Genomic DNA, 24,874 nt, shown 5'->3' with positions numbered 1-24,874 from the left:
CGTGGGTTCGAAGCCCACTTTAAAAGGAAATTTAGAATCTCCGAATTTATGGGTAAGGAGGAATTGAAATTGTGATGATTAATATAGAGGGAATCCAGACAAGTATATGTGCGTTTGTATTCAAAGTGGAGTTTGACAGCCAATAAAGAGATGGAGAGTATTAGCACATCAATCATAGTAATCTACATTTTTTCACTCATAAAGATAAGTCTTGATACTAAATATTTTTTTGTGTGAGACATATTTATTTGCTTAATTTTCCAATTTTTAAACTATGCTAAAATTGATATGGATGTAAATGTTGTTATACTATATCAACAGGGGTACTAGGAAATTACAGTGAAGTAATTCAAATAATAAGATGCAACTCTGTAACCAGCATTTGGTGTCAAGGGTAACCTATTTATATTGAGATCTTTCGGAGGCTCGATAAAATAGGTATGTAATATAGTATTATATGTCTATAGTTTGGTAAACTTGTGTGTGACAAATTAAGCTAACATGCCCCTCAATATAGAAAGAAGATTTGGAGAAATGAGGATCCCGCTAAGTAAAAATAAAAAATTTAACTAAGTAAATATGATATAAATTATTGTGGTAATTTCTCATGAAGCGAATCTTATAGCTAATATGTGAAAGTGAAAGTGAAAGGTTGACTTTGGTGTTAGCATATTTGTGCTAACTAAAATTATTTTGTGTTCAACACCCAAATTGGAGAAGAAGGGAAATTTATATATGTTGGTGATTCTAAAAATACTCAAGTTCATAGAGAATGAAAAGATTCTTCTTATTAAACTCATATATATATTTATGAAAATATTGACATTTTCTGATGTGGTAAATGATATTAATATTCGGGGTTAATACCTCAAATGGTCACTCAACTATCCACTTTTGCCTCAGAAAGTCACTCAACTTTTAATTTTCACTAAAAAGTCACCATGTGAGTGACTTTCTGAGGAAAGACTGGATAGTTGAGTGACCATCTGAGGTATTAACCCTTAATATTCGTATAATTTGATTCTTGTAGAATTATGAAGAAAGATTGAATGACGATTTTATTGGAGTTTGATAATATGTTAACAAACGTTATTGTGTGCAATTAGCATCATAATCATGATTTGTTTTGTACTGAATATTTATCAAGTTATGAAACAGATAATTGCTGACTGTGATAATTCTTTAGTTATTTTTTATGTGGATGCTCCTGATTTCTAGTTCATGTTATAGTACTCAAAATAACTATTTAGGTTATTATTCTAGACTTTGACGTTATCAAGTGGTTTGTGTAAATATCAATCTCATGGAATACTTTAATAATATTATTTTTCTAGAAACCGTCAATACATGAAGTTGTTTTTATGTCTGATGTTTTTTATTATTAATTGAGAGATACTTTTTATTATTAAAAGGGTGACATACCACAATACAGTGGTACTGGAGCTAGATAAATGCGTTTTTTTATTCATATAAAATTGAAATCTTTATAAATTATGAAAAAGTTATCTCTATTATGAAATATTTTAAAGTGTAAGGATATCTTGTGAATTAGGTTGATTCTATGAAATATTTGAAAGTGTAAGGATATCTTGTGAATTAGGTTGATTCTATGAAACAATCTAAGTTTTTCTTTTATTATATGTTGTTATAGTGTTGCACATAGGGGTGTATAAAATCGAACCGAAAATCAAACTAAATCGCAAATTGAGTCAAATCAGAAAAAAATCCGACTAGTGGTTTGGTTTGACTTGATTTGGTATTGAAAAAAAATCCGACTATATTTGGATTGGTTTGGTTTTAACTAAAAAAACCAACCCGACATTATATATATAATTTTAAAATTTTATTTTATACGTAAAAAATACTTTGATATAATTTTTAAATATTTCTTATACTTTTTCATAGTTTTTATATTTTAATATATTATTTCATGTTTGAAAGTTAGAATTCTTAATGGTCCAATAAAGATTATAGTCTATAGATGTTGGTAATTATAATAAAGCTTAAATCAAAATCAAATTAATACTAATGCAAAAGAAAATCAATTCAACACTAAGAATGACAATAATATTGAATATTTGTTCTTTAGTTTTACATATGTTTAGACAATTAAAATACATAATCTAATTTTAATTTCCTTTAATATTTAGTCATGTAACTAGTACTTATTAAACTTATTTTAGCATGATTTAGTACTTTTAAATTATGATCATTTTCATTATGACTTATTAATTTGCAATATTTGTTTTAGGAAATTTCATTATTATTTTTTTGTTGGATATTTTAGTGTCATATTTTGTGTTATTTTCTTAAGAAACACCTTAGATAGTTGTATTTTGGTAGGACTAAAGAAATATTTGAAGTACAAGTAAATTATATGTTTGTATGAATACTTTACCGGAAAAACCCGAAAAAATCCGTAAAAACCCGAAGTTGAAAAATCCGAGTTTTATTGGTTTGGTTTGATTTATAAATTTGAAAATCTAACATAAATGATTTGGTTTGATATTTCAAAAACCCGAACCAACCCGATTATGTACACCCCACTTGCACATATATAGATTCATGATAATCAATATTCAATAGTAATGTGATTGAATACAACGTTTATAGTTAAAAAATTAAATGTTGTTAAATATGTTGAATGTTTTATAATTTTGTTTGGTGATGATATGAATTTTGTACTTTACTAAAAGGATACAATGATGCAATGAGAATCTCAAAATTTACTACGAGTACTTAGTAATTATGATCAGTAATTGTTGGTGATGGTGCCATAATATAAAAATCAACTAAATAGAGTTAGTTGTTGTAGAGTTGATTGGTGATGTGACTAAGTGATTTAGACAACTCTTAGTGTCTATTCAAATTGGGATAAACAAACATTTTCTGTGGTAAGAACTAGATATATGTGCTTGAGACATAATGTGAAAAAACAGCCGTTATGAGATAAAATTATTATGTGTAGTCATGGTGAATTCTATCAATTCATAGACAAAACGAAATATCAAGGGGAGTAAGAATTTTCGTTATTTGAGAGATCAACAATGATGGTAATCCAATATCAAGGGGAGTAAGAATTTTCGTCATTTGAGAAGATCAACAATGATGGTAACCCAATTTATGTGATTGGAGATCCCATGGATTAGGCTCATATGGACAATAACAAGTCATAATTAGTTGGTCAAGTAAGCACTATAAAATTATGTCCCTCCTATGATATGTGAAGCTTTGAAGAACTTCTTACCAGTGGCGGCTCAACATAATTCGAGGCCTAAAATTTAAATAAAGTCTATTTGTATTTATTTATTTTCTAAATTTTTAGATGTAAATTATTACTTAATATCTTTTTGGGACAAGGGTCTGAAAAATACTTCAACTTTGGTCGGATTTGCTGTTGCGATACTAAACTTTCATAAGGACTTATTACCTGCCTAGACTATTTAATACCGTATTTTTTACCTCCTGAACTATTTAATAGTGTATTTTAAAGGTATATATGTGTCCACATGGACACATTACTATTTATAATTTTGCATTATTTTTTATGTCCACGTGGGCAAATATATATGTTTAAAATACGGTATTAAATAGTTTAGGGAGGTAATAGGTCCTCATGAAATTTTAGTATCGCAACAACAAATCCGACCAAAGTTGAGATATTTTTCAGACCCTTATCCTTATCTTTTTTTATAAATGATTTTTCAAATACTTTTTTTAATTATTATTTTTAGGTAAGATTTTATCAATTTAACATTGAAAAACATCATTTTATTGAGACAATTATTATATGAATTGATAACATAATTTTACAAGTAATAAGTTGATAAACTTTAAATAACGAGAAGAGTTAGAATCATAAAATCTGATTCAAAAGGTTTATAAGTGATATACCCTACTTTAATATGAAAAGTTACGAAGAAATAAAAAAAAATTGTAATTCACTTTGTTCAAAACTTTTCGACTATTGATTCATATTTTTGACAGAGTATTATTCTAACTATCAAAGATCTGAAAAAATAGAGGGCAAAAGGAGTTAAAAGGGATAAATAATGTGAGTGCTAGCGAAGAAAATGTAAGAATCTAAATCAATGTTTTCTTGATTTCTTCTATTTTAATGGGGTTAAGAAGATTGAAATAATATATATATATACACACATACTAGTTTTTCGACATGTGCAGATCATCATATATAACTCTTATTCACACGAACCTATGAAGATGGACAATGAAAAAATTTATTAGTTAAATGCAATAATGTATATATTTCAATTTGATGAGGTTCAATAAACTTTTCTTCGTTGAAAATACTGAAATATTAAGAAATAGCAAATCAGTAAAACAAAAAGACAATGTTTCTATAGTAATAAATATTTTGAAGGAAACATCATGACAATCTAAATCACATAAGTAGCATTGATAAATAAAGTCGTACTTTTGTCTTGGGCATTAAAAAATAAATCGTGACAATTCTCTAACTCTTGAGAAGTTTAATAATTTTAGAAAAAGATATTCAATAACATATATCTACATCACAAGAGAAATTATTAACAAAAACAACTAAATTTAGACTACAATAAAAATTAAACTAATACAAATTTCAACTGACGTTATTACAAGTCATATAAATTTTTCTTTCTCAAAAATACTTACATATTAAGAAATAGAAAATCAATAAAACAAAAGGGCTATTTTATATAGCAATAACTATTTTGAAGCAAACGTCCTGATAATGACATAAGTAACATTGATAAATAAAGTTATTCTTTTGCATTGATCATCAAAAAACAAATCGTGATAATTCTCTAATTCTTGAGAAGTTTAATAATTTTTGAAAAAGATATTCAGAAACATATATCTACATCACAAGAGAAATTGTTAACAAAAATAAATCAATTTAGACTACATCATGTTAACTTCATATATTGAAACTTTACATACTAATGTATATATTAAGCAAAAAAATAATTATTATATCATCAGAATTATTTTCCTCAAATACTCGAGGTTAAAGAATTAGAACAATTTACTTCATCAAAATAGTGGTACCTCATATTCCGCTAAACTTCGAACTCATTCAATGACAATAAATCACACGAACATTTTTAAAATGCAAGAAGACGAAGAGTAGAAGATTAAAAAACATGTGGTTGAAAAATGAGAGAAAACCCCTCTATTTATAGTCAACAAAGGATAGTATGAATAAGTGTTTTTTGTGTCTTATCTGAAAAGTCGTGACCTTTCCAACAAGTCACAACCCTTTGAAAAAGTCACAACTTATTGAAAAACTCACAACTCTTTGGAAAAGTCACAACTCATTAAAAAATCACAACCCATTTGAAAAAAGTTATAACTTATCAGAAAAGTCACAACTCATAGAAAAAGTCACAACCTAAGTTAGAAATATTATAGTAATTTAACATTCAAGTTAGGAGATCATGTTTTTAAGGTAATATATATATATTACTTTTTATTATAAATAATTAATTTTTTTTCATGAAAAAATTAAACAATTTATTATTTGTAGAAATTTGAGGGCCCCAAGCATTGGCCTTAAAATTTATAGGCAAGAGCCGGCACTGCTCCTTACAATATTCATCATAAAATATTTTCCAACAAGTCATATAACAAAAAGTTCGGAATGAATCAAAGTTTGTTTATAAGAACATCTACGATTTACCATAGTAGTTTGGAAAGAAATACCTTGTACAAACAATAGAGACAGAGAGTATTCTCGATTGTGAGATCGAATATGTTTTATTTCACACTTCCTAACCTTGAATTTATGACATCTAACAATTTCATACTTTAAATTGTGATAAATTTATGAGGAATTTCATGGTGTAGTTATGTAAACTACACTTGTTATTTCTTAAGTTAATCATGAGATAGAATATATATTTATCATTTTAGGAATCCTACTTATCAATTTGGGCAACCACCTTTTCTACTTTAACCAAAGTGATATATATGACTTTTATATATATAGTTTTGGAACCTCCTCTCCATATGCCAATGAAAAATCACAATCTTCTTTTTCTCATCATATTCATTCACAAAATCATCCAAGAAGAGTTGTTTCTAGGCTGAAACTCAAGTTGCTACTCTTTGTGGTATATATATATACTCTGGTACAAGGTAAGAAAAATTATTTGAGCAAGTTGGCAAATTTATTGATCTATAGAATAGAAGATTTAAATTCCTAATTATTTTGTGGTAGAACTTGCTATGTGCTAAAACATCAAGGTTTGTGTATAAACTTGAACTTGAACTATCTTAATTTTGTGTTGGTATAATGAAGTAATTTGCTCGAGTTTTGTGTACTTTTGTCATGCCTCAAACTAAGGTAGGCCCGACTGGCATTAGGTTCCTTACCTGACTAAGAGAATCAACTGAAACGAATTAATCAAAACAGATGTGCATCAAGGCCAACCCAAATCAAAAGAAACGCAATGGAAAACTCAAAATATTATCAAATGAAAAACAAGGTAATCTAGACCACTGTCTATAACCATAACCAACTTACAAAACCCACAACAGACATCTAAGATGGAAAATTGCTAACACCTGGTTGGAACAACACTTTGGCATACCCATCAACTACATAAATAAAAAAGAAATAAGCGAAAATAAAATTAGAACATAACTGCGCGAAATCATTAATAAGATATAGAATAGGGTCATAGCATATATGTGTACATAAGCAAAATATAAAATAAATGCCCAAAGTGACATAGGTAGATGAATATACAGAACCCAGCCCCAGACCTAGACCTGGTGTTACCAATACAAGAGCATCTAAGTACTGAAAAGGACTACAAAACAACATGTTTGTTTCATCATATTACAAAATACATAGAGAGTGCAAAAGAGGAATATGAGTAAGTTAGAAAAAGATGTGATGGCATTGAGAGATCTGGAATCAACGATGGTGGCTAGTTCTAGGTGTTGCATAAGAAAAATGTACAACTGTATAGTAGTAGTAGTAGCAAAGGAACCTAAGATCAAGCTCAAAAAAATGGAGGAAAAGGGGAATAAATGAAAGATCCATAACTATATATAAAAGCATATCGCATTCACCGCTCAAGCGGAGTAGGGGTCATCGGAGCAATGTTGCTGAAGAAATGAAGCTCCGCAGAAGAGGCAATTAACGAAGACCCCCAGCTTCGTGGGTGTCACTCCATGAGTCTACACTATGGGCGTGGTCGACACTTGAGAATGTTTGTTGTTCCCAAGCGAACCCTTGGCCTGACTGAATACTTAATTAGCGGAAGATTAACTCAAGCATTGCAAGGCTTAAAACAGAAGTTAATCATTAAACTTGTAAAATGCTCAACTCAGACAGTCTGAAAAATACTCAATGCAATAATAGTTTGAAAAACATCTCAAACGAAAAGAGAGTAATGAGAGACTCCACAACTCTATCTATCTAACTATGAAGCCTCTATAGTTTAATATGGATGTCGGGACAAGACCCATAATACTCTAAAATGACTAAACTGAAAAGAAAAATGGAGTCCTCCAGAATGCAAGGAGGCTCACCAAAAGCTAACTGGAGTGCAAAGTGATCTCCATGAATGGCCTGTCGATGATCCCGAACACTTGTGTTTGCATCATAAAGAGATGCAGATCGAAGGGAAATTTTGTATTTGAGTCAAGTGTCGTAGTTGAATCACATGGCCCTATGATAGATGAATGACGATCATCTTAAGGGTAATTTTCATCATTGAGTATATAGATATGGTGTTTGTGCTAAAGTTGAAATCTGGAAGGGAAATTTTGTATGAAAGCATGTGGATGAATATCTTCGAATGCCTTTGAATTCTTGTGTTTGCTTCTAAATTAAAACTTAAGCTTAATTTGAAATTTTACATGAGCAGAATGTTGTACTTAATGATAAAGCTTACTTGAACTGAACTTGCGCCATGAGTGGTGAGACATCGTGTATTTCATGTATTGCATCTTAGTCTAGAACTTGACCTGCATGTTGTTGAAACGAAATCAAAAGTATGGCTTTGTTTAGGAAAGGATAATAGGCCTCCTTTGATATGTTCAGAAATTTCAGCCTTATCAAATATACTATCACTAGTAGCCCATTTGAGTCTGTAGCCTTTTGTTGGTAGCCGCACATTTACCTGAACGATTGTATTGAATCCCTAGTTGTTTGCACCCTCCTTGCCTAAGCACTGTAACATAGGCTAATTGAAATTAGTAGCATTGAAAGTCAATAGATGGTTTAAATGTTAAAAGGTGACCAATGATAGTTGCAAGGTGATGAAAAAGCCCTCATTGAAAGAACGAGCTCCATATAAAAAAGGCAAATGTAATAAAGATTTTGGGAAATTCGTGAAATGATGCGAGTTACTTGTGACAAGATTGTTAAGGAGAGGGCTAAAACTAAAGAAAAAAAGAAATGAAGAGGTGATGAAGTCTAAAACATACACGGTGCTTAGGGAAGTGTAAGTCACTATTACATAGTTTTTTTCTACCCATTTCCTAGCCTACATTACAACCCGTGAAAGTTCTATTTGATTCTTTTCAAAGCATACTTAATTAGTGGAGATATACATAATGGGAAAGTCTATGGGTCTATGTCCATACATGTTAATTTTCTTTGTGAGCGTGAGATTTGATTGTTTATGCTTAGTCCATACTTTATACTAAATCTTGTGAGTGAGTTGTGGACTACTTTCTTTGTGTGAGAGGCACTTGCTTGATGATGGATAGGTGACATCTGATGGCTGGCATGAAGCTTTAGGAGTCGTTTGGTAGAGTGTATTAGGAAATGTAATGCATGCATTAGGTGTGTATTAGTAGTACCTTGTTTGGTACATTTTTTCTTGCCATGTATAACTAATATTTGCATTAGTTATACACTCTATTGTGTATTAAGTTGTGTATTACTAATACCAAGTAATTCTAGGTATTAGTAATACATAGCATTTTAACACTTGCATTAGATTAAATAATTACAAAACTACCCTCAAAGCCTTTTTTTTTGGTTTCCCACCCGATATCCGGAGCCCACATTGGAGCTCCGACTAAATTCGAATCGCGCACTGCAGGGTTCATTCGGGGGTGACGCTCCCAACAGGATTTTCTCCATACCCATGGCTCAAACCCGAGACCTCTGGTTAAGGGTGAAGCACTCCCTTCAAAGCCTTTTTAAAACATTTTCTCCTCTTTTCATTTTCTTTCTTGTCATATGTTTTTACTTTTATTTTTATTTGTTTTTCAATGTCTTTTAATTTGTTGATGTCTTAATAGACTTTTTGGCCTCTTAAGTATCTTTTTGAGAAAATAACCAAATACCCCCTCAACCTATTACGCAATTCTCAACTACACACTAATACTTTATAGAGGTCCTATTACCCCCTTGAAGTATTTTGAACATAGATATTAACACCCTTAAGTGCTGATGTGGCACAACAAGTGTGTTCACTTTCCTAGAGGCAAGTGTAAGGCAGATAAATAGGTCAAAATTAAATGATTTGACAACTGTCATTTCTTAATTAAATTCAATACAATTAATAAATAAATTTAGTTAATTACAATCACACACTCTCTCTCTAACCATTACCAACCTCTAAAAATTAAACCTCTACAATTGAATTTTGCCATGGCTTCCATGGACAATTACCTATACAATAATTTATTTTTTTTATTTTTTTTCACTTTTAATCCACAATGAACTTTTTCATGACTAACACCTTCAAATCTTTCCTAAAAATAGACAACATAACCAAAAGAAAGAAAATGATAATCCTTTAATTTCTTTCACCTCAATGGAAAATACTTTCAATCCGATATTGAAAAATGATATTACAACTTCTGCTAGAGAAATCTTTTCGATTATAGTAGCAGCCCAAATTTCTTGTTAGGAATTGAAAGTGGGTATTAAAATTTGAAATTTGTGAGTTTCTTGATTGGAACTGAAAGTGGGTATTAGAATTTGAAATTTGACAAGGAAAAAATCATCTTCAAATCCATTAAAAAAACAACTAGAGAACCCAGATGCAGAACTAGACAATAATGGCAATAAGCTACCATAATAAAAAGATTCAACATTCATGTTAATTTATTGAATTCAACAATAACAACTAGATTTTGTGTAAATAAATGATCAAAAAGATAGAAAAAAGACGGAGGATGATGGGTGTGATGGAGATGGAAATGGAGATGGATTGGAGGAGATGAGACATTGGGAACAATGGAGAAAAAATAGAATGATTTAGGAAGATGAATAGAATGGTGGAGAAAAAATGAAAAGCATTAAAATTGATGTATTTTGGTGATGACTTTTTTTTTTAAAAAAAATTATTCTGAAAAATAGGTGCGTGCATCACACTCAGCAACAAAGATTTGGGGGTGACATTTTAAGGGTGTCAATAATTGTGTTTAAAATACTCTAGGGGGTAATAGGATCCCCGTGAAGTATAAGTGTGTAGCTGAGAATCGAGTAATAGATTGAGGAGGTATTTGACTGTTTTCTCTATCTTTTTTCTTTAAAACTCTTTCAACACAGTTTAATAAAAATTTTTTTACTATTGTGGCAATAATTTGATTAAAAAATTCTTTGCCAACTTTTCACAAATTATTTTGACTCAAATAGTACAACTATTTAATAGCATTTTTGAAAAAAAAAAGAAGAGAAGAAGATTTAATGATGTTTTAGCAAAGAAATCTTTTATAATGTTTTAGCAAAGAACTTTGTTGCAAAGGAAGTGTAAAAATAAATAAAGTGTGAAGGTATTTTTGTAAACATATATTTTTAAATAGAAACTATGCAAGATTTGTTATTTCTAATACATGAAATCAAACCGTGTATAAGAAATAATGCTTGCATAACTAATACAAGCAGTACTAATGCATCCAATTTTGCATTATTCTTATACACTCTACCAAATGACCTCTTAATGTTTAAGTTGCTAAAAGTTGTTGAGTCAACATTAGAAGTCATGTGGTGTCTATATGATGGTCAAGTGTGAATGGAAACATATATGCTTATTGTGAATTGATAAAAAGATTCCTGAAAGTAAGTAGTTGAAGCAAAAATGCTATTATTAGCAAGTCTAGGTCTAGGAAATAGGCATGTGAATTGTTCGAAGATGAACAAAGCTCTAAGTGTGGGGTGGTGATCTTGAGCGTATTTATATGTCTAGGAGTAGGGGTGTACATGGCCGGGTTGGTTCGGATTTTTCAAATATCAAATCAAACCATTTGTGTCAGATTTTTAAATTTATAAACAAAACCAAACCAACAAAGCTCGGGTTTTTCAACCTCGGTTTTTTCGGTTTTTCGGGTTTTTCTGGTAAAGTATTCATACAAACATATAATTTACTTGTACTTCAAATAATTTTTTAGTCCTACCAAAATACAACTATTTAAGAAGTTTCTTAAAAATATAACACAATATGATATGATTAATGACACTAAAATATCCAACAAAAATAATAATAATGAAATCGCGTAAAACAAATATTGCAAATTAACAAGTCATAATGAAAATGATCATAATTTTAAAGTACTAAATCATGCTAAAATTAAGTTTAATAAGTATTAGTTACATGACTAAATATTAAAGAAAATTAAACTTAGATTATGTATTTTAATTCTCGAAACCAATGTAAAACTAAAGAACAAATATTCAATATTATTGTCATTCTTAGTGTTGAATTGATTTTCTTTTGCATTAGTATTAATTTGATTTTGATTTAAGCTTTATTATAATTACCAACATCTGTGGACTATAATCTTTATTGCCCATTCATAATTCTAAGTTTCAAACTTGAAATAATATATTAAAAGATAAAAACTATAAGAAATATTTTAAAATTATATCAAAGTAAATATTTTTATGTATAAAATAAAATTTTAAAATTATATATATAAAATCGGGTTGGTTTGGTCTCGGGTTGGTTTTTTTAAGTTAAAACCAAACCAACCCAAATATAGTCGGGTTCTTTTTTCAAAACCAAACCAAGTCAAACCAAACCACTAGTCGGGTTTTTTTTCTGGGTTGACTCGGTTTGCGGTTTGGTTCGGTTTTCGATTCAATTTTGTACACCCCTACCTAGGAGCCAACAGTGGAGGAGCCAGGATTTTCGTGGAGGGGGTTCAACTTATAAGAAGTAAATAAGAAAATGGAGCAAAACAGATCGGGAAAGAAAAAAATTATCCTTAATCCATTAAATATAACTTGCCTTGTCATGCCACATTTAGCGTTTCTTCCTACTTTTACTATGCTTCATTGATTCTTTTTTTTTAAATGATTTTTTTCTTTAATTTTTTATTATTTTACTTTATTTTGAATTTTTAAAATAAATTAAATTAGTGTTCATTCAATCATATGTTACTTTAAAAATTGTTTAATACTCTTTAAAATGTGTGGGGATTGAGTTACTAATATTATAATGCATATTAAAAGGATAAATAAATGGCATCGCCAATTTTTTGTTCATTTATTCAATTTATAAGGTTTTCCATTGGTAAAAAAAATGAATAAATCATATCAATGTAGTTTACGTCTCTCTAGAATAGAACTGAAAAAATGAGAAAGAAATATGATGAATAATCATGTCTTTCAAATTTATTCGTTCGATTAAGTTTAACTTATCTTTAAAGTTTTTTTTCTCTATCTCAATTTCAAGTTTAAGAATAATTGACAGTTTTAAAAAAAAGTTCCTTTTAATTAGTATATAAAAAGAGAGTTACGTAAAAATAAAATGAGCAATGGAGACAAAAATAATAAAATACAAAATGAAAATAATGTGCCTTAGAAATTCGAAAAAATGAATATTGAAAAGGAGAAATAACATTAAAAAATGAAAAAAAAAAACAATAAAGCTCCAGCCCAAAAATGTTGAGCCCATCTCAGCCTTGCTATTTGATTTTCCAAATGAAGAAAACAAGAAAATTTTTAGGAAAGTGATGTTGCGCAGAATCGAACCCATGACGTCCAAGCGAATTCTTGAACCCCCTTTACCACTGAGCTAGCCTCTTTACATGTGTTTAGGGGGTTCATTTTAATATATACACACATAAAAACAAAATTTGACCTTATATATACTGTGTAATTTTTCGACGAGGGGGGTCGGTTGACCCCCCTAACCTTCATGTAGATCCGCCCCTGGAGCCAAGCAACACCTATGCTTTAGCCGAGTTTGAGGACAAATTCTTTAGTTATTGATAGTGTTGAGTCATGTTATTGCATTTTGAGTAACCATTATGATTAGTAATCGCATGTTGGGAATCAAGAGAAAAAGGGCAGAAGGAGTTCAAGAAAAATCGAATCTACAGATCTTGTCCGCATCACGGACCTAGAGCCTAGTTTTCTTTTGTCTTTTCCTAAATTATAAATAGATTGGGATTTTATTAGTTTAATTATTCTTTTTCTGGCTTTTGGAGAATACAACTTGGAGAACTATTTCTTAAATTTTAGGGTTCATTCCTACTCTTTAACTTTAATTTGATTTCTCTTATGCTTATTGAATATTTATAGATTGAGAATCGTATTATGAGTAGCTAAATTCTCTTGTTCTAGGGCTGTGGCTACAAGAATATTGTATATTATTGAATTTGATGGATTGATATTGGTTATCGGATCAATTACTCTTTTGTTCTAAATTTCGTGGTTCGTGACCTCCTTTGAAATAAACTCATTGTTCGAATTAAACTCGGGGGAGGAATAGGAGGATAGAACGTGGGACAAAAGGCGCATGATCTTCTCTAGACTTAGGATTGATTTGTATCTAAGATAGGGATATACCTAGAGACCTTGCTTGGTTAGCAGACAGGATGAAAACGTAATGCTCGGTAATTGGTTAGTTTATGCCCGCTCAAGCAGTGGTGGACCCAGGATTTTTGCTCAGGCGGTTCAAAGTATAAAGGAGAAGTTCAGGTGGTAATGTAAGTGCGCGGTGAGCATAGTAGTCCATCGGCATGCTCTTTGTACAAGAACCATAGATATTTTATTAGTTCATAAAAGTAAAGACTAAACTAATCAAAGATATTGAGGACAAAGATACATTTATAAGAATTTTAGTGGATCGACTGTATTACATAGGTTAACTCCTAAAACAAGTGAAAATTAAATGATGAAAAAGGGAGCAAGACGGGGAAGAAAGATATTTACCTTATCATGCTAAATTTAACTTACTTTATCATACCGTATTAATCATTTCTTTCTACTTTTATCATGCTCCATCGAGCATTCTTAAAATTTCTTGTGCTTTTTATACTTTCATTTTTACTTTTTAAAAATTTTAAATTAGCATCCATTCAATCACATATTACTATGAAAATCGTCAAGATTCTCTAAGAGTGTGTAAGAATAGAGTTACTAAAATTATAATGCATAGTCAGAAGATAAATAAATAGTATCGTCAATTTTTTAGTTCATATAGTTCAATTTACTAGGTTAGTCATAATTTGTAAAAAAGACAAATAACGAATAAATCAAATACGTTTAGTTTCCATCTCTCTAAAATAGAATTAAAAATATAAAAGAAATTTCATGAATTCTATAAATTAATATTTTTGAAAGGATGTTGACGATATTTAAGTTTCTTCATTCAATTACATCTAATTTACCTTTTTTTTACAAAAAAATTAATTATATTTCTATCTCATCAATTTCTAGTTAAATAAAATTCAACATTTTTTAAAAGAGTTATTTAAGTTAGTATATGAAAAAAGAGTTACGTTGAAACAAAATAAATAATAGATATAAATAGAATAAAAAATAAAAATAAAATGTGTCTAATAAATTTAAAGAAAAACAAATTAAAAAGAAGAAACGGAATAAAAGGAAAAAATAATGAAAAAGAAGAAGAAAGTCTAATCCCAAAAAGTTCCATTTTCCAAAGCATTTAAAGGAGGGAAAAAATGTTGTCAATGGGAATCGAACTCACGACCAAGGGCATTTGTTGAACCACTTATCTGCTGAGCCAAGGCACTACTTTGATTTTAGGGGGTTCATTTTAATATATATACGCATAAAATCAGAATTTGACGTTATATATACAGTGTAATTTTTTGATGAGGGGGTTCGAGTGAACCCCTCGGGTCAACGTAGGTCCGCCCCTGTGCTCAATGATGTAGTTAGACTACCAATTAAAGTAGGCGATTAGAAGTCGGGAGACCATGATCATACATTTAATTCCGTAAACCAGTGATTTAACTAACTGACATCCATTAAAGGAATTAATATGCATGAATCCAATACAGGCTGCAACCTTGGAGTTTCCCAAGTCAATATTTTAACTCCAAGTTGAAATTGAATCATGGTAGTTTGCTTAGTTACTTTAATTAATTGATTATTTAGAATAATATATCACTCTTTCGGGAAACACTTGCTTTAAGTTATAGTTATTGGAAGAATCAAAGATAATCTAATCTTAAGTCTCTGTGGGTACGACATTCAGCTCTTAAAATGAGCTACTTCATTACTTCCACGACCACATACACTTGCGTGTGCGTTTGGGCGCAACACAAAGCTTTAACGATTTAAACCTATAGACATCATTAGTTTGCACGAGCAAGTCTTCAGTTGCTGAAAATGAAAGCTTCCTTGGAGTTGTGAAAAATTAGTCTTTGCTCAAGTCGCATCCCCTTGTATAGATGGAGTGAAAGAAGCAACCTTAACCTCCTGCTATTGGTCCAGGCAAACAGGCCTTTCTGTAGTTCTGCTGTAACGCTGCCACGGAGCTATCAGTACCGCTGGAGAGTTGACTTTGCATCATAACGATGTACATACCAAGTTCCTTATAGTGGGTTTGTCATACATCAAAATTGAGAGTGCATCATGCTTCAAATTACTTGACCAAGAATTCAACATATTGTAGGTAACCAGTGTCTAAGTTCCTCTGCACTCTTTCAATCGCTTGTCTTGTTACCTAATATTGTTAACAGTATATTTGAGACTTGCTTGCTTTTGATTTTTCTTTCAAGATGCTTGTAGTTATTAGACTAGAGTGGCACTCTATTGGCCAGAAGATGCTTTTATGCGCGGAGATATTCACCTTCTCTAGTTACTTTAGCCTAAACTTTGATATTTTTGCATGCTATACTTCACAAATGTTGTTGATGGATAATAGTAATATAACAGTAATACTAGTATAGCAGTCATTTCAAAATGTATAATGAAAAACTTATGAGAATGTGGTTGTAACCTTTGCTTCTGATTAATTTGCAAATCAATTTCTTTTCAATTGCTATGTGGTGTTGTATTTATGAGTTCAATTAAAGTTTTTCTATCTCTCTTTTTATTGCACTGTTTCTTGGTAATGAGAATTTGTTTTGTACTACTAAGTTTTGTCCTGATATTTTGATAGTTACAGTATGGATTTTGTGCGTACATGTCTATAGTTGTATCTTTGATGTTTGAAAACAAACACATACGCAAGCCTAAGTTCATCGTTTTAGATGATTTTACTGGCAGTTTTTCAATGGATATCAAGTTGAGATACTTGTTGTCACCTGCAACGGCTAAATTCAGATATCATGCAGTTGTAGCATAGCAAGCTCAACAATGTAACTGTAATGTACATGGTATAAACTATATTATGTTAATATTTAATTTAATGATGCTTCCTTTTATCGGATAATTCAACTACACCATAAAATTAATTTTTACAATATTGGATCTCATTAGTACGACAATGTTCAGGAAATGCCTAGTATTAACCTAAGGGCTTTTAGAATCTTGGTCAAGCACAAACTGTTCTATATTATTAACAAAAGTACTTTTAAAATTAATTAAACATAAATTGTTACTCAACAAAAATATTACTATTTTGACAAATATTTACTTAAACTTTATTCTAAAGCAAATAGATTTTGAAAGCTTGGCCAAACAAGCTATTAGTCAACAACGCATGGAACCACTACACAGTTATAGGCTTATAACATATTTCTTTTAGCAGCAAATGAAGAATCATTGATTACATTGGGAAGAACATTATAAAACAACCACCCATACAACAAAAGACAAAAAGATCAAAAATCCTGTCAGTAACAGATTGCCAGCCAGAGTTGCAGATCTTGGAAAACGCTAAAGAAGTTTGTGTTTGGAGTATAGAATTGCTCCCAGTTGAACTATCAGCCTAACAGTTGAGCTCTACCAATGGAGTTCTTTCATCAGTTTCTGTTTTGGCAGTTGATAAGGGAGCTCTAGAATGGTGGTCTCTCCCTAAATTACTATGTCGACGCTTTTTCTCTTCCTCAGGGTTCTCCAATATTTTCTCCAAATGTCTTACAAGTTCAACATCTTCACAGCATAATTCACTCATTCTTCCATGTATTCCTTGCATTTGTACTAGTAATTCCTCCCTATCAACAAAGAGTTTCTTATTTTCTTCAAGCGCATCATTTTTGTGGGACTCAAGTTCCTGAATTTGGGCCTCCAAGTGCATCCGTTCATTGCCAAAATGAGTGTTCAGCTCTTCCGATTCCTTTTTACTTTCTTGCAACAATGTTTCCAGCTGCCCCTCCTTCTGTCTTGAATCAGACAAGGATTTATTTAGGAGTTCCAATTTCTGATGTTTATCACCCAATTTCAGCTCTAACTCGGCAATCACCTTGTTTTTCTCTTTAATCTCAAGTAATTTTAAACCCTCAGCCGTTATCAGAGCTGTAAAAGCAACTTCTTTACATGTCATATCTTCCTCTAAATCTTTGGCCTGTTTGAGATTATCTTGTATTTTCCTGTCTTTCTCTTTCAGATTCAGCAAGAGGTTCTCCTTCTCCTGATCAAAAGCCTTCCGCACATCTGATTGTATTTGCTCATTCTGAAGGTCTTTATCAGCCAACTTTTGCTCCAAGCAAGAAATCTTAGTTTGAAGAATTTCTATGGTGTTATCCTTGCCTTCTGCAATTTGATAGTATTGAAGCTTCTCCTGATTTAAATCATTCACTGCCTCTGTTCTTTCAACAATCTTCAACTCTGCTTCTGTAATCTGTTGCTGTAGCTCATTAATTTTGGCTTCTCCCTCCTTCAAAATCCCAAGTAAGATCTCCTTCTCTTGCTTTTGGGAAAATTGGTTCTCTTCAAGGTAGTCTTTAAGATTTCCTGCTTCAGCTTTCCACTTCTCTAGTTCAAGTTTGCTTTCTTTGACTTCTTTCCTTGCTTTGGCCAGGTCATCTTTAGCTTCTTCTGAAGCAGCAGAAGCATCTTTGAGAGCATTACCCAATTTCAGGACCTGTTCTCTGAGGTGAACTTGGCAATCAGATGACTCTTCAAGCATCTTTTTGTACTCACTCAGTTCTGCCTCTAAAACGGTTGCTTGTTCATTCTTTTGATGTACTAGACTTTTGCTATTTGGCTCTTGTTCCGTGTTGGCTCTAGAGAGCTCCTTGCTACCAGTATGAAATTCTGATTTTAAAACCAAGATTAAGACAGATATCTCTCCAGTAAGAACATCACATGCATCACGGCGATCATCCAGCTCCTTTTCTAGCTCGTCTATGTGTTTTTCTTTACTTTTTAACTCAGACATGCATCTTTTCATATCTTCTGCCACTTTTCCTATCTGTGAGCTCCATTCAGCTTCCTTTTCTTTGAGGTTTAAGGAACATTTCTTGTGTAATTGCTTCAAATGCTGGAAATTGCTTTGCAGTTTCTTAAGTACAGAAGTGGAAGCAGTACCCTGGAGTTGAGACTCTTGAAGCTCTTTGAGAGATCTTCGTAAATCTTGATTTTCCTGTTCAAGCTGTATACTTTTGCATTTTGTATCCTTGAACAGTGCTTCTTTTGTTCGGAGTAAGTTTCTTAACTCTCCAATTTCTTCATCCCTCTTGATGGTCAAGTTCTCAAGCTTTGAGTTTGCTTCTTGGCACTCTAAAGAGATATCATGGAATTGAGATCTAAACTCAGACACTTCAATTTCCAGAATTCTCTTTCTGCTTTCTTGATGAGCTAAAGCTTGGTTACTCATCCTCAATTGGCTTTGGAGGTCTTCTGAGATTCGAGTCTGAGAATCCAATCTTGCTTGCAATGAAGAGATCTCTTCAAGCATTGCTGACTTTTCCTGACCCCACTCCACCTTACTGGTTTTGAACTGATCATGGTTTCTTTTGTGAGCTTCTTCAAGGTGTTTAAATTGTTCACTCTTCCATTTCAACTGATCTTTCGCGATCCTATTTTCTTCATCAAGTTTTTGGATAATGGCATCTCCATCTTTCAGATCTTTGGATGCCCTTGTTTTTAGCTCTGATTCAACACAGATTTCCTGCCTAACTGACATGATTTGCTTAAGAGCATTGATTTCATTATTACTAGCAGATATCTGCATTTCCAAATCTTGAATTTTGGATGTTGCTTCATCCAGAGCCAACACCAAATCCTTGTTTTGTACTTCCAACTTCCCAATTTTCTTCCCATAATCTAGTTGCAGCTTCTCATGAGCAGAGCTAAGATTCTGGAGACATGTTTCTTTCTCATGTACAATGGACTTGATATCATCGTAGAGTTTCTTGATCTCAAATATTTCCTCAGATTTAACAAATAGTTCATTTTCCTGTCTACCAATCTCCAACTTAGCTTCTTGAAGTTTCGATAATTGATCAATGTGGGATTTCCTCAAACTCTCCGTCATCTCTGTTTTGGTCCGGCATTCTTCTCTGAGCTTTTCCACCTCGCCTTTAACAACATCTAGCTCCGCATAAACTTTGTCCATTTGTGTAACTTTTTATGTTGATGATTACCCTTCTGATGCACAAACACGACAGTTCACACGTAATAACTTGAGCTCCATAAATTTTCTGTGTTGTTTTTCCTTGACATTAATCTGCTTTAGCTGAAAGGATTAAAAAAAAAAAGAAGAAGCTATTTTACCATCCTTGAACACTCTTCCAAGGGGAATTATCAATCACAGACAAAATAATGCTTAACAGAAAATTCCGCATGTAGAACCATTAACGTGCAATCGTGTGCAGATTAAACAAGCAATAGACAAACAAAGACATAACTATTTATCCTATTCTCCGTCTCTCAAACTGTCTAACTGGAGTCAACAATATGAATGTTCTTCAACATTTCTTCCCTTTCAAAAGCTCGTATATGCGGAATTGTCTGTATCATCACTCCTCTTACAAAAATGGAGAAAATAAAAAGAACTTCTCAATACCCTTACTACCATATCGATCACGAAAGAAAAATTGCACAATAATGAAAATCTTGAGGTTTAACAAAATTTTACAGGACACCCACGAATTAATTGACCAAATCAAACATTTCATCATCCTTTTCCCCTGATTTCACCCTTTTTTTCATTTATTGCAAGATAGCCAGATTGATTAGGAAAGAATCAGGAAAATCTGGAGGTTTAACTAAAATTCCACGAATCGATTGACCAGATGGAGAAAAGGGGTGGACATAAAATTGAAGATACAGAGAACAAAGAGGCATTTCTACAGCAACTGCGGCATGATAATGTAGATTTTTACAGATATATGATTCCATTATCAAATAATTTGACATATAATGAAGCGTTACCTTAAATCGGAAGCAAACCACAGGTGAATTCACCAGTATAATCGGCTGTTTTAATCAAAATATTAGGGTTTTCTCACTGAGGGAGATCTGGAAATAGAGAGGCTTTGAAGCGGGAACTTGTATAGGATTGTTTTTGAAATTTAGAAAATAGCACTGCATATTTGTTTATTCCTTCTTTTTTAAAAAAAATTTAAAGACATTTGTTTATTCCTAAAATAAGAGAGAAAAAAAACATAAAGTCAGAAGTTGTCCCAGATTTTCTAAAAGGCACCTTAACTTTGCAAACGTCCTATCACTCTACAAAAGTTTTGAATAACTTAGTAAAGAGCTATTTTGACCCATATCCCTCACCTGTGACAACGCGTGTGATGCTCACTCTAGTTCAACCCGATCCACTTCATTTCAAAAATAGAAAAGTCTTCATCTTTTGTTATTTCTCAACTTTCGAGAGTCTCTTCGTTTCCCAAGTCAAACGATAGTGGTGATCATCTTTCTTTTTGACGTTTCTTGGTCAATATTCTTGGAGGAACAAGGAATTGAAGGTCTAACAGGTTAGGATTTTCTTACATTATTTGATAAATTTTAGGGATTATTATAGTGTAAAGAGTGTTGGAATCGACAAATTATAGGCTTTATTGTTAGGATTTTATAGTGTTTCGTTGTGTTATTGACTAATTGCTACTGTTAGGATTTTGTGTTATCGACTTAGTGCGATTGTTAGTAATTGTGTTTTGGGTTAGGGTTTTGTTTTATCGACTTAGTGTGACTGTAAGTGATTGTGATCTAAGTTAGGATTTTGTGTTATCGACTTAGTGCGACCGGTAGTAATTATGTTGTACTGTAATATTATACATTTGTAGACTTCAATTTGTTCATTATCAACTTGTTTACAGGTCTTTTGTTTTGATAGGGTTTTTGCTAAATGTCAGTGATTCTGCTTCTGTTAGTGATTATGTTTATTGTGTACATATGTATGACTGTGTTAGCTTAGAGTTTGTTAGAGTTTGTTCTTAAAATGTATGATTGAATCGTCTTTTATTTGTCTTGTTTAGGATATCTTTTGTGTTGATAACTTCAAGATGGTATCATAGGGGGAAATAGAATTTGGTCCCCCACCTAAATATATTGGGGTAGAAGTGACAGAATTCCTAGAAGTAGATGTTGATAGGAGTCTTACTTTAAGTTGAGGGACTACATAGATGAATTAGGATATACAATAGATTGTGACTTTTTCATTAAGTATGATGGGTTATTGGTCCTTGTTGATAATGATAAGGTTATATTTGACCTTTTCAATATGATAAAAGATGGGGATGAAATTGACGCGTATGTTTCTCATGGGGTTAATGAACCTAATCAGACCCACTTGAATTAGAGTTTGTCCCCAATAGGAGTGAAAGTGGGATAGGTGAGGAGTCTTTGAATGAGGCTTCTAACCCTAATAATCATCCTCCCTCTTCTACTATTGTGCCTGCTCCTTTTACTTTTACTTCCAACACTCCTAATGATCCTTCTGAAACTTCCAGCACTTCATTTGAAGTTCCTCCTAATATTGTGCCTCCTCCTTCTACTTTTCCTTCTAACCCTACAACTGAGACCTTATTTGGTCCTTCTAACCCCCCCCCCCCCTTCTCCTTCTATTGTGCCTCCTCCTTCTACTTTTCCTTCCAATATTACAATTGAAACCTTATTTGATCCTTCTGAAGCTCCTCCTTCTTCTTCCATTGTGCCTTCTTCATATGATCCTATAATAGATCATGATCCAGGTGATGATGAAGTGAAAGATGAATCAGGATCTGAAGGAGATACAAATGAAGATAGTGAGGTTGACAAGGATGTCCATCAAGAGTATATAGATATAAGGGCAAGCAAGAGGCATTTCAAAAGGTCACAAGGGAGAAGTAGAGGTACTACTTCAAATCAGATTCATGTTGGTGAGAAGGGTCCAGATTTAGGGTATGATGAGACAAATATTGGTATTAGGGAAAGCTTAGTTGGTAAGCTAAGGAGGTGTTGAACCTTACTATCTAGGTGATGAAGTTCCTAGCTTTGAAATAGATGATGAAATAAGTTGGGGGGATGGTGAAGAGGTTGACCAAGTAGTGCATAAACCTGTTAGAAGGAAGAAAACCCCAACTAGAGTTGTGTTTGATGAAACTTGTGAAAAATTTCTTCGGGAATTAGGAGTAGTTTTTGGAAGTGTTGAGAAATTTAGATTGACAGTGACAAGATATACAATCCAAGAAAAGATTCAAATTGAAAAATATGTGAATGTTGCAAAGAGACTTGTCCTTGGTTGTTGTGTGCAAGTGATGATAAAACTAGCGTAGATTTCATAGTTTAAAGATACAACCTTGTTCATATATGTTAGACATCAACTTTTAACTATCTTTGCAACTCAAAGTTTCTGGCCACCAAACATAAAGACAGAATAACTCAACAGTCAAACATCAATATTGTGTTGCAGGAGATTATTAGAAAGGAGTTGGATATCCATGTTGGTATGAAAATAGTGAGAGCTAGGCCCAAAGTGTTACAAGAGATCATGGGTGATCATATTGTGGAGTATGGTAAAATTTTTTTTTATAAAGATGAGATTTTAAGGAGTAATTCAGGAAGTACTTGTGTAGTCAAGGTTGGAGAAGAAGATGAAACTGGACAAAAAATATTTCAAGGATATTATGTTTGCTTCCATGCTTTAAAGAAAGCATTCTTTGGAGGTGCTAGGAGGTTTATTGGTTTTGATGGATGTTTCCTCAAATGTGTGTGTAAAGATCAGTTGTTAGTGGAAGTTTGTAGAGATGAACCAAATGCACCCTATTGTTGGGGCAGTTGTTGAGGTTGAGAAGAAGTTCATCTGGACATGGTTTCTTGAACGAGTGAGGAATGATCTTGATCTTGGAGAAGGGCATCAACTATCTGTCATTATTGATATGCAAAATATAAGACCTTTATTGTATTACTGTTTTATTGTCTTTTTTATGTTTGATTTTCAGTTTTGCATTTTAATTATTATTTTTTTGTTTTGTTGCTTTGTTAGGGACTAGAAATTATTGTTCAAGAGGTATTGCCAATGGTTAACAAAGAAAATGTGCAAGACATGTTCTTGCAAATTGGTGTAAAAGCTGGAAAGGAATTGAAAGAAAAGTATTTTGGGGGATTTCTAAATCCACATTTGAAGCTGAGTTGAAGAATAACATATAGGAAATGAAGAAACTTGGAAGAGCATGTTTGGATGATCTTTTATGGTACAACTTGGATACATGGCGCAAGAAATATTTTCACGACAATAACAAATGTGATGTTGTGGACAGCAATATGGTAGAGAGTTTTAATGCTTTGATACTTCTTTTAAGGTATAAAACAATCATCACAATGCTCGAGGAGATAATGGTGAAGATGATGAAAAGAATTGGTAATTTGAGATTGTTCTCAAACACTTGGATCACTATATATCTCCTATGTCTTTGAAGATTTTGCAAGAAAATATTGACAAGTCTATGCAATGAAACTTGTCTTGAAATGGAGAAAAAAGTTTTGAGATTAAGCACTATGATTTTACACATATTGTGGACATTGTTAGTCGGAGTTGTAGTTATAGATCTTGGCTGCTTAGGGGCATTCCTTGTCCTCATGGTGTTGTTGTCCTTTATTACAATGAGTTGGAACCAATCAATTATGTGGCTAGTTGTTATAACAGGAAGACCTGCCTCAGCACATCTGCAAAGCCAACAACGGGCACAGTCGATCGTAGATCCCACATGATGCCCATTTTATTCAACTAATGAATAACATGAAAATGTGGCCAACATCAAATAATCTAATTGTAAAGCCACCAAAGATCAAGAAGATGCTTGGAAGACCAAGTAAGGTTAGAAGAAATGAGGCAAATAAAAGCAGAAAAACTGGAAGCTTAGAAAAATTGGTGTTGTTATGACTTGTAGCAAATGTGGTACACAAGGACACAATAAAAGAGGATGTCCTACAAGAAACCAAGTTGGTCCAAGTCAATCAGCTGAAACATCTTCTCAGGCAGAGGTATTTTCAATTTTTACTTTCTATTGTTATATCTATATATACCGAAATATCAATATATAGGCTATTGTAGAGCAATGGGCATAACGAGAGGCAGTGGTCCAAGTTAATCAACTGACACATTACTTTCAAATGTAAGTTATATGTACATGTATATACAGGCTACTGAAAGAGCATGAGGTAGAGCAAGGGGTAGTAGTTCAACTCAATTACCTGGTTCTTCACATGTATATGTATTCATTTTAAAATATTTAGTTGTAATTGCATGCGCTAATATATGAAAAATTAGGCCACCACAAACAATGAAAGTGGTAGAGGAATATGTACAGGAAGAGGTAAAGGAAG

General features: G+C 32.2%; 2 protein-coding genes across 2 annotated transcripts in view; one reads left to right on the top strand and one right to left on the bottom strand.

The window, feature by feature from the left end:
* Positions 1 to 24,874, top strand: part of LOC125837375 (probable protein phosphatase 2C 10) — a 1,808,044-nt gene that overhangs the window by 389,145 nt on the left and 1,394,025 nt on the right. The window lies entirely within an intron of this gene.
* Positions 16,947 to 19,720, bottom strand: LOC125837343 (uncharacterized protein At4g38062-like). The gene has a single exon (XM_049516477.1). The coding sequence runs from the start codon at positions 19,674 to 19,676 to the stop codon at positions 17,106 to 17,108; it is 2,571 nt and encodes an 856-aa protein (XP_049372434.1). The 5' UTR covers positions 19,677 to 19,720; the 3' UTR covers positions 16,947 to 17,105.

The sequence above is a fragment of the Solanum verrucosum genome, unplaced genomic scaffold (genome assembly GCF_900185275.1).
Source record: "Solanum verrucosum unplaced genomic scaffold, falcon-dt-bn FXZP01000147.1, whole genome shotgun sequence".
Lineage (NCBI taxonomy): Eukaryota > Viridiplantae > Streptophyta > Magnoliopsida > Solanales > Solanaceae > Solanum > Solanum verrucosum.
Note: the sequence above shows the minus strand (reverse complement) of the source record. Positions and strands in the feature narration are given on the sequence as shown.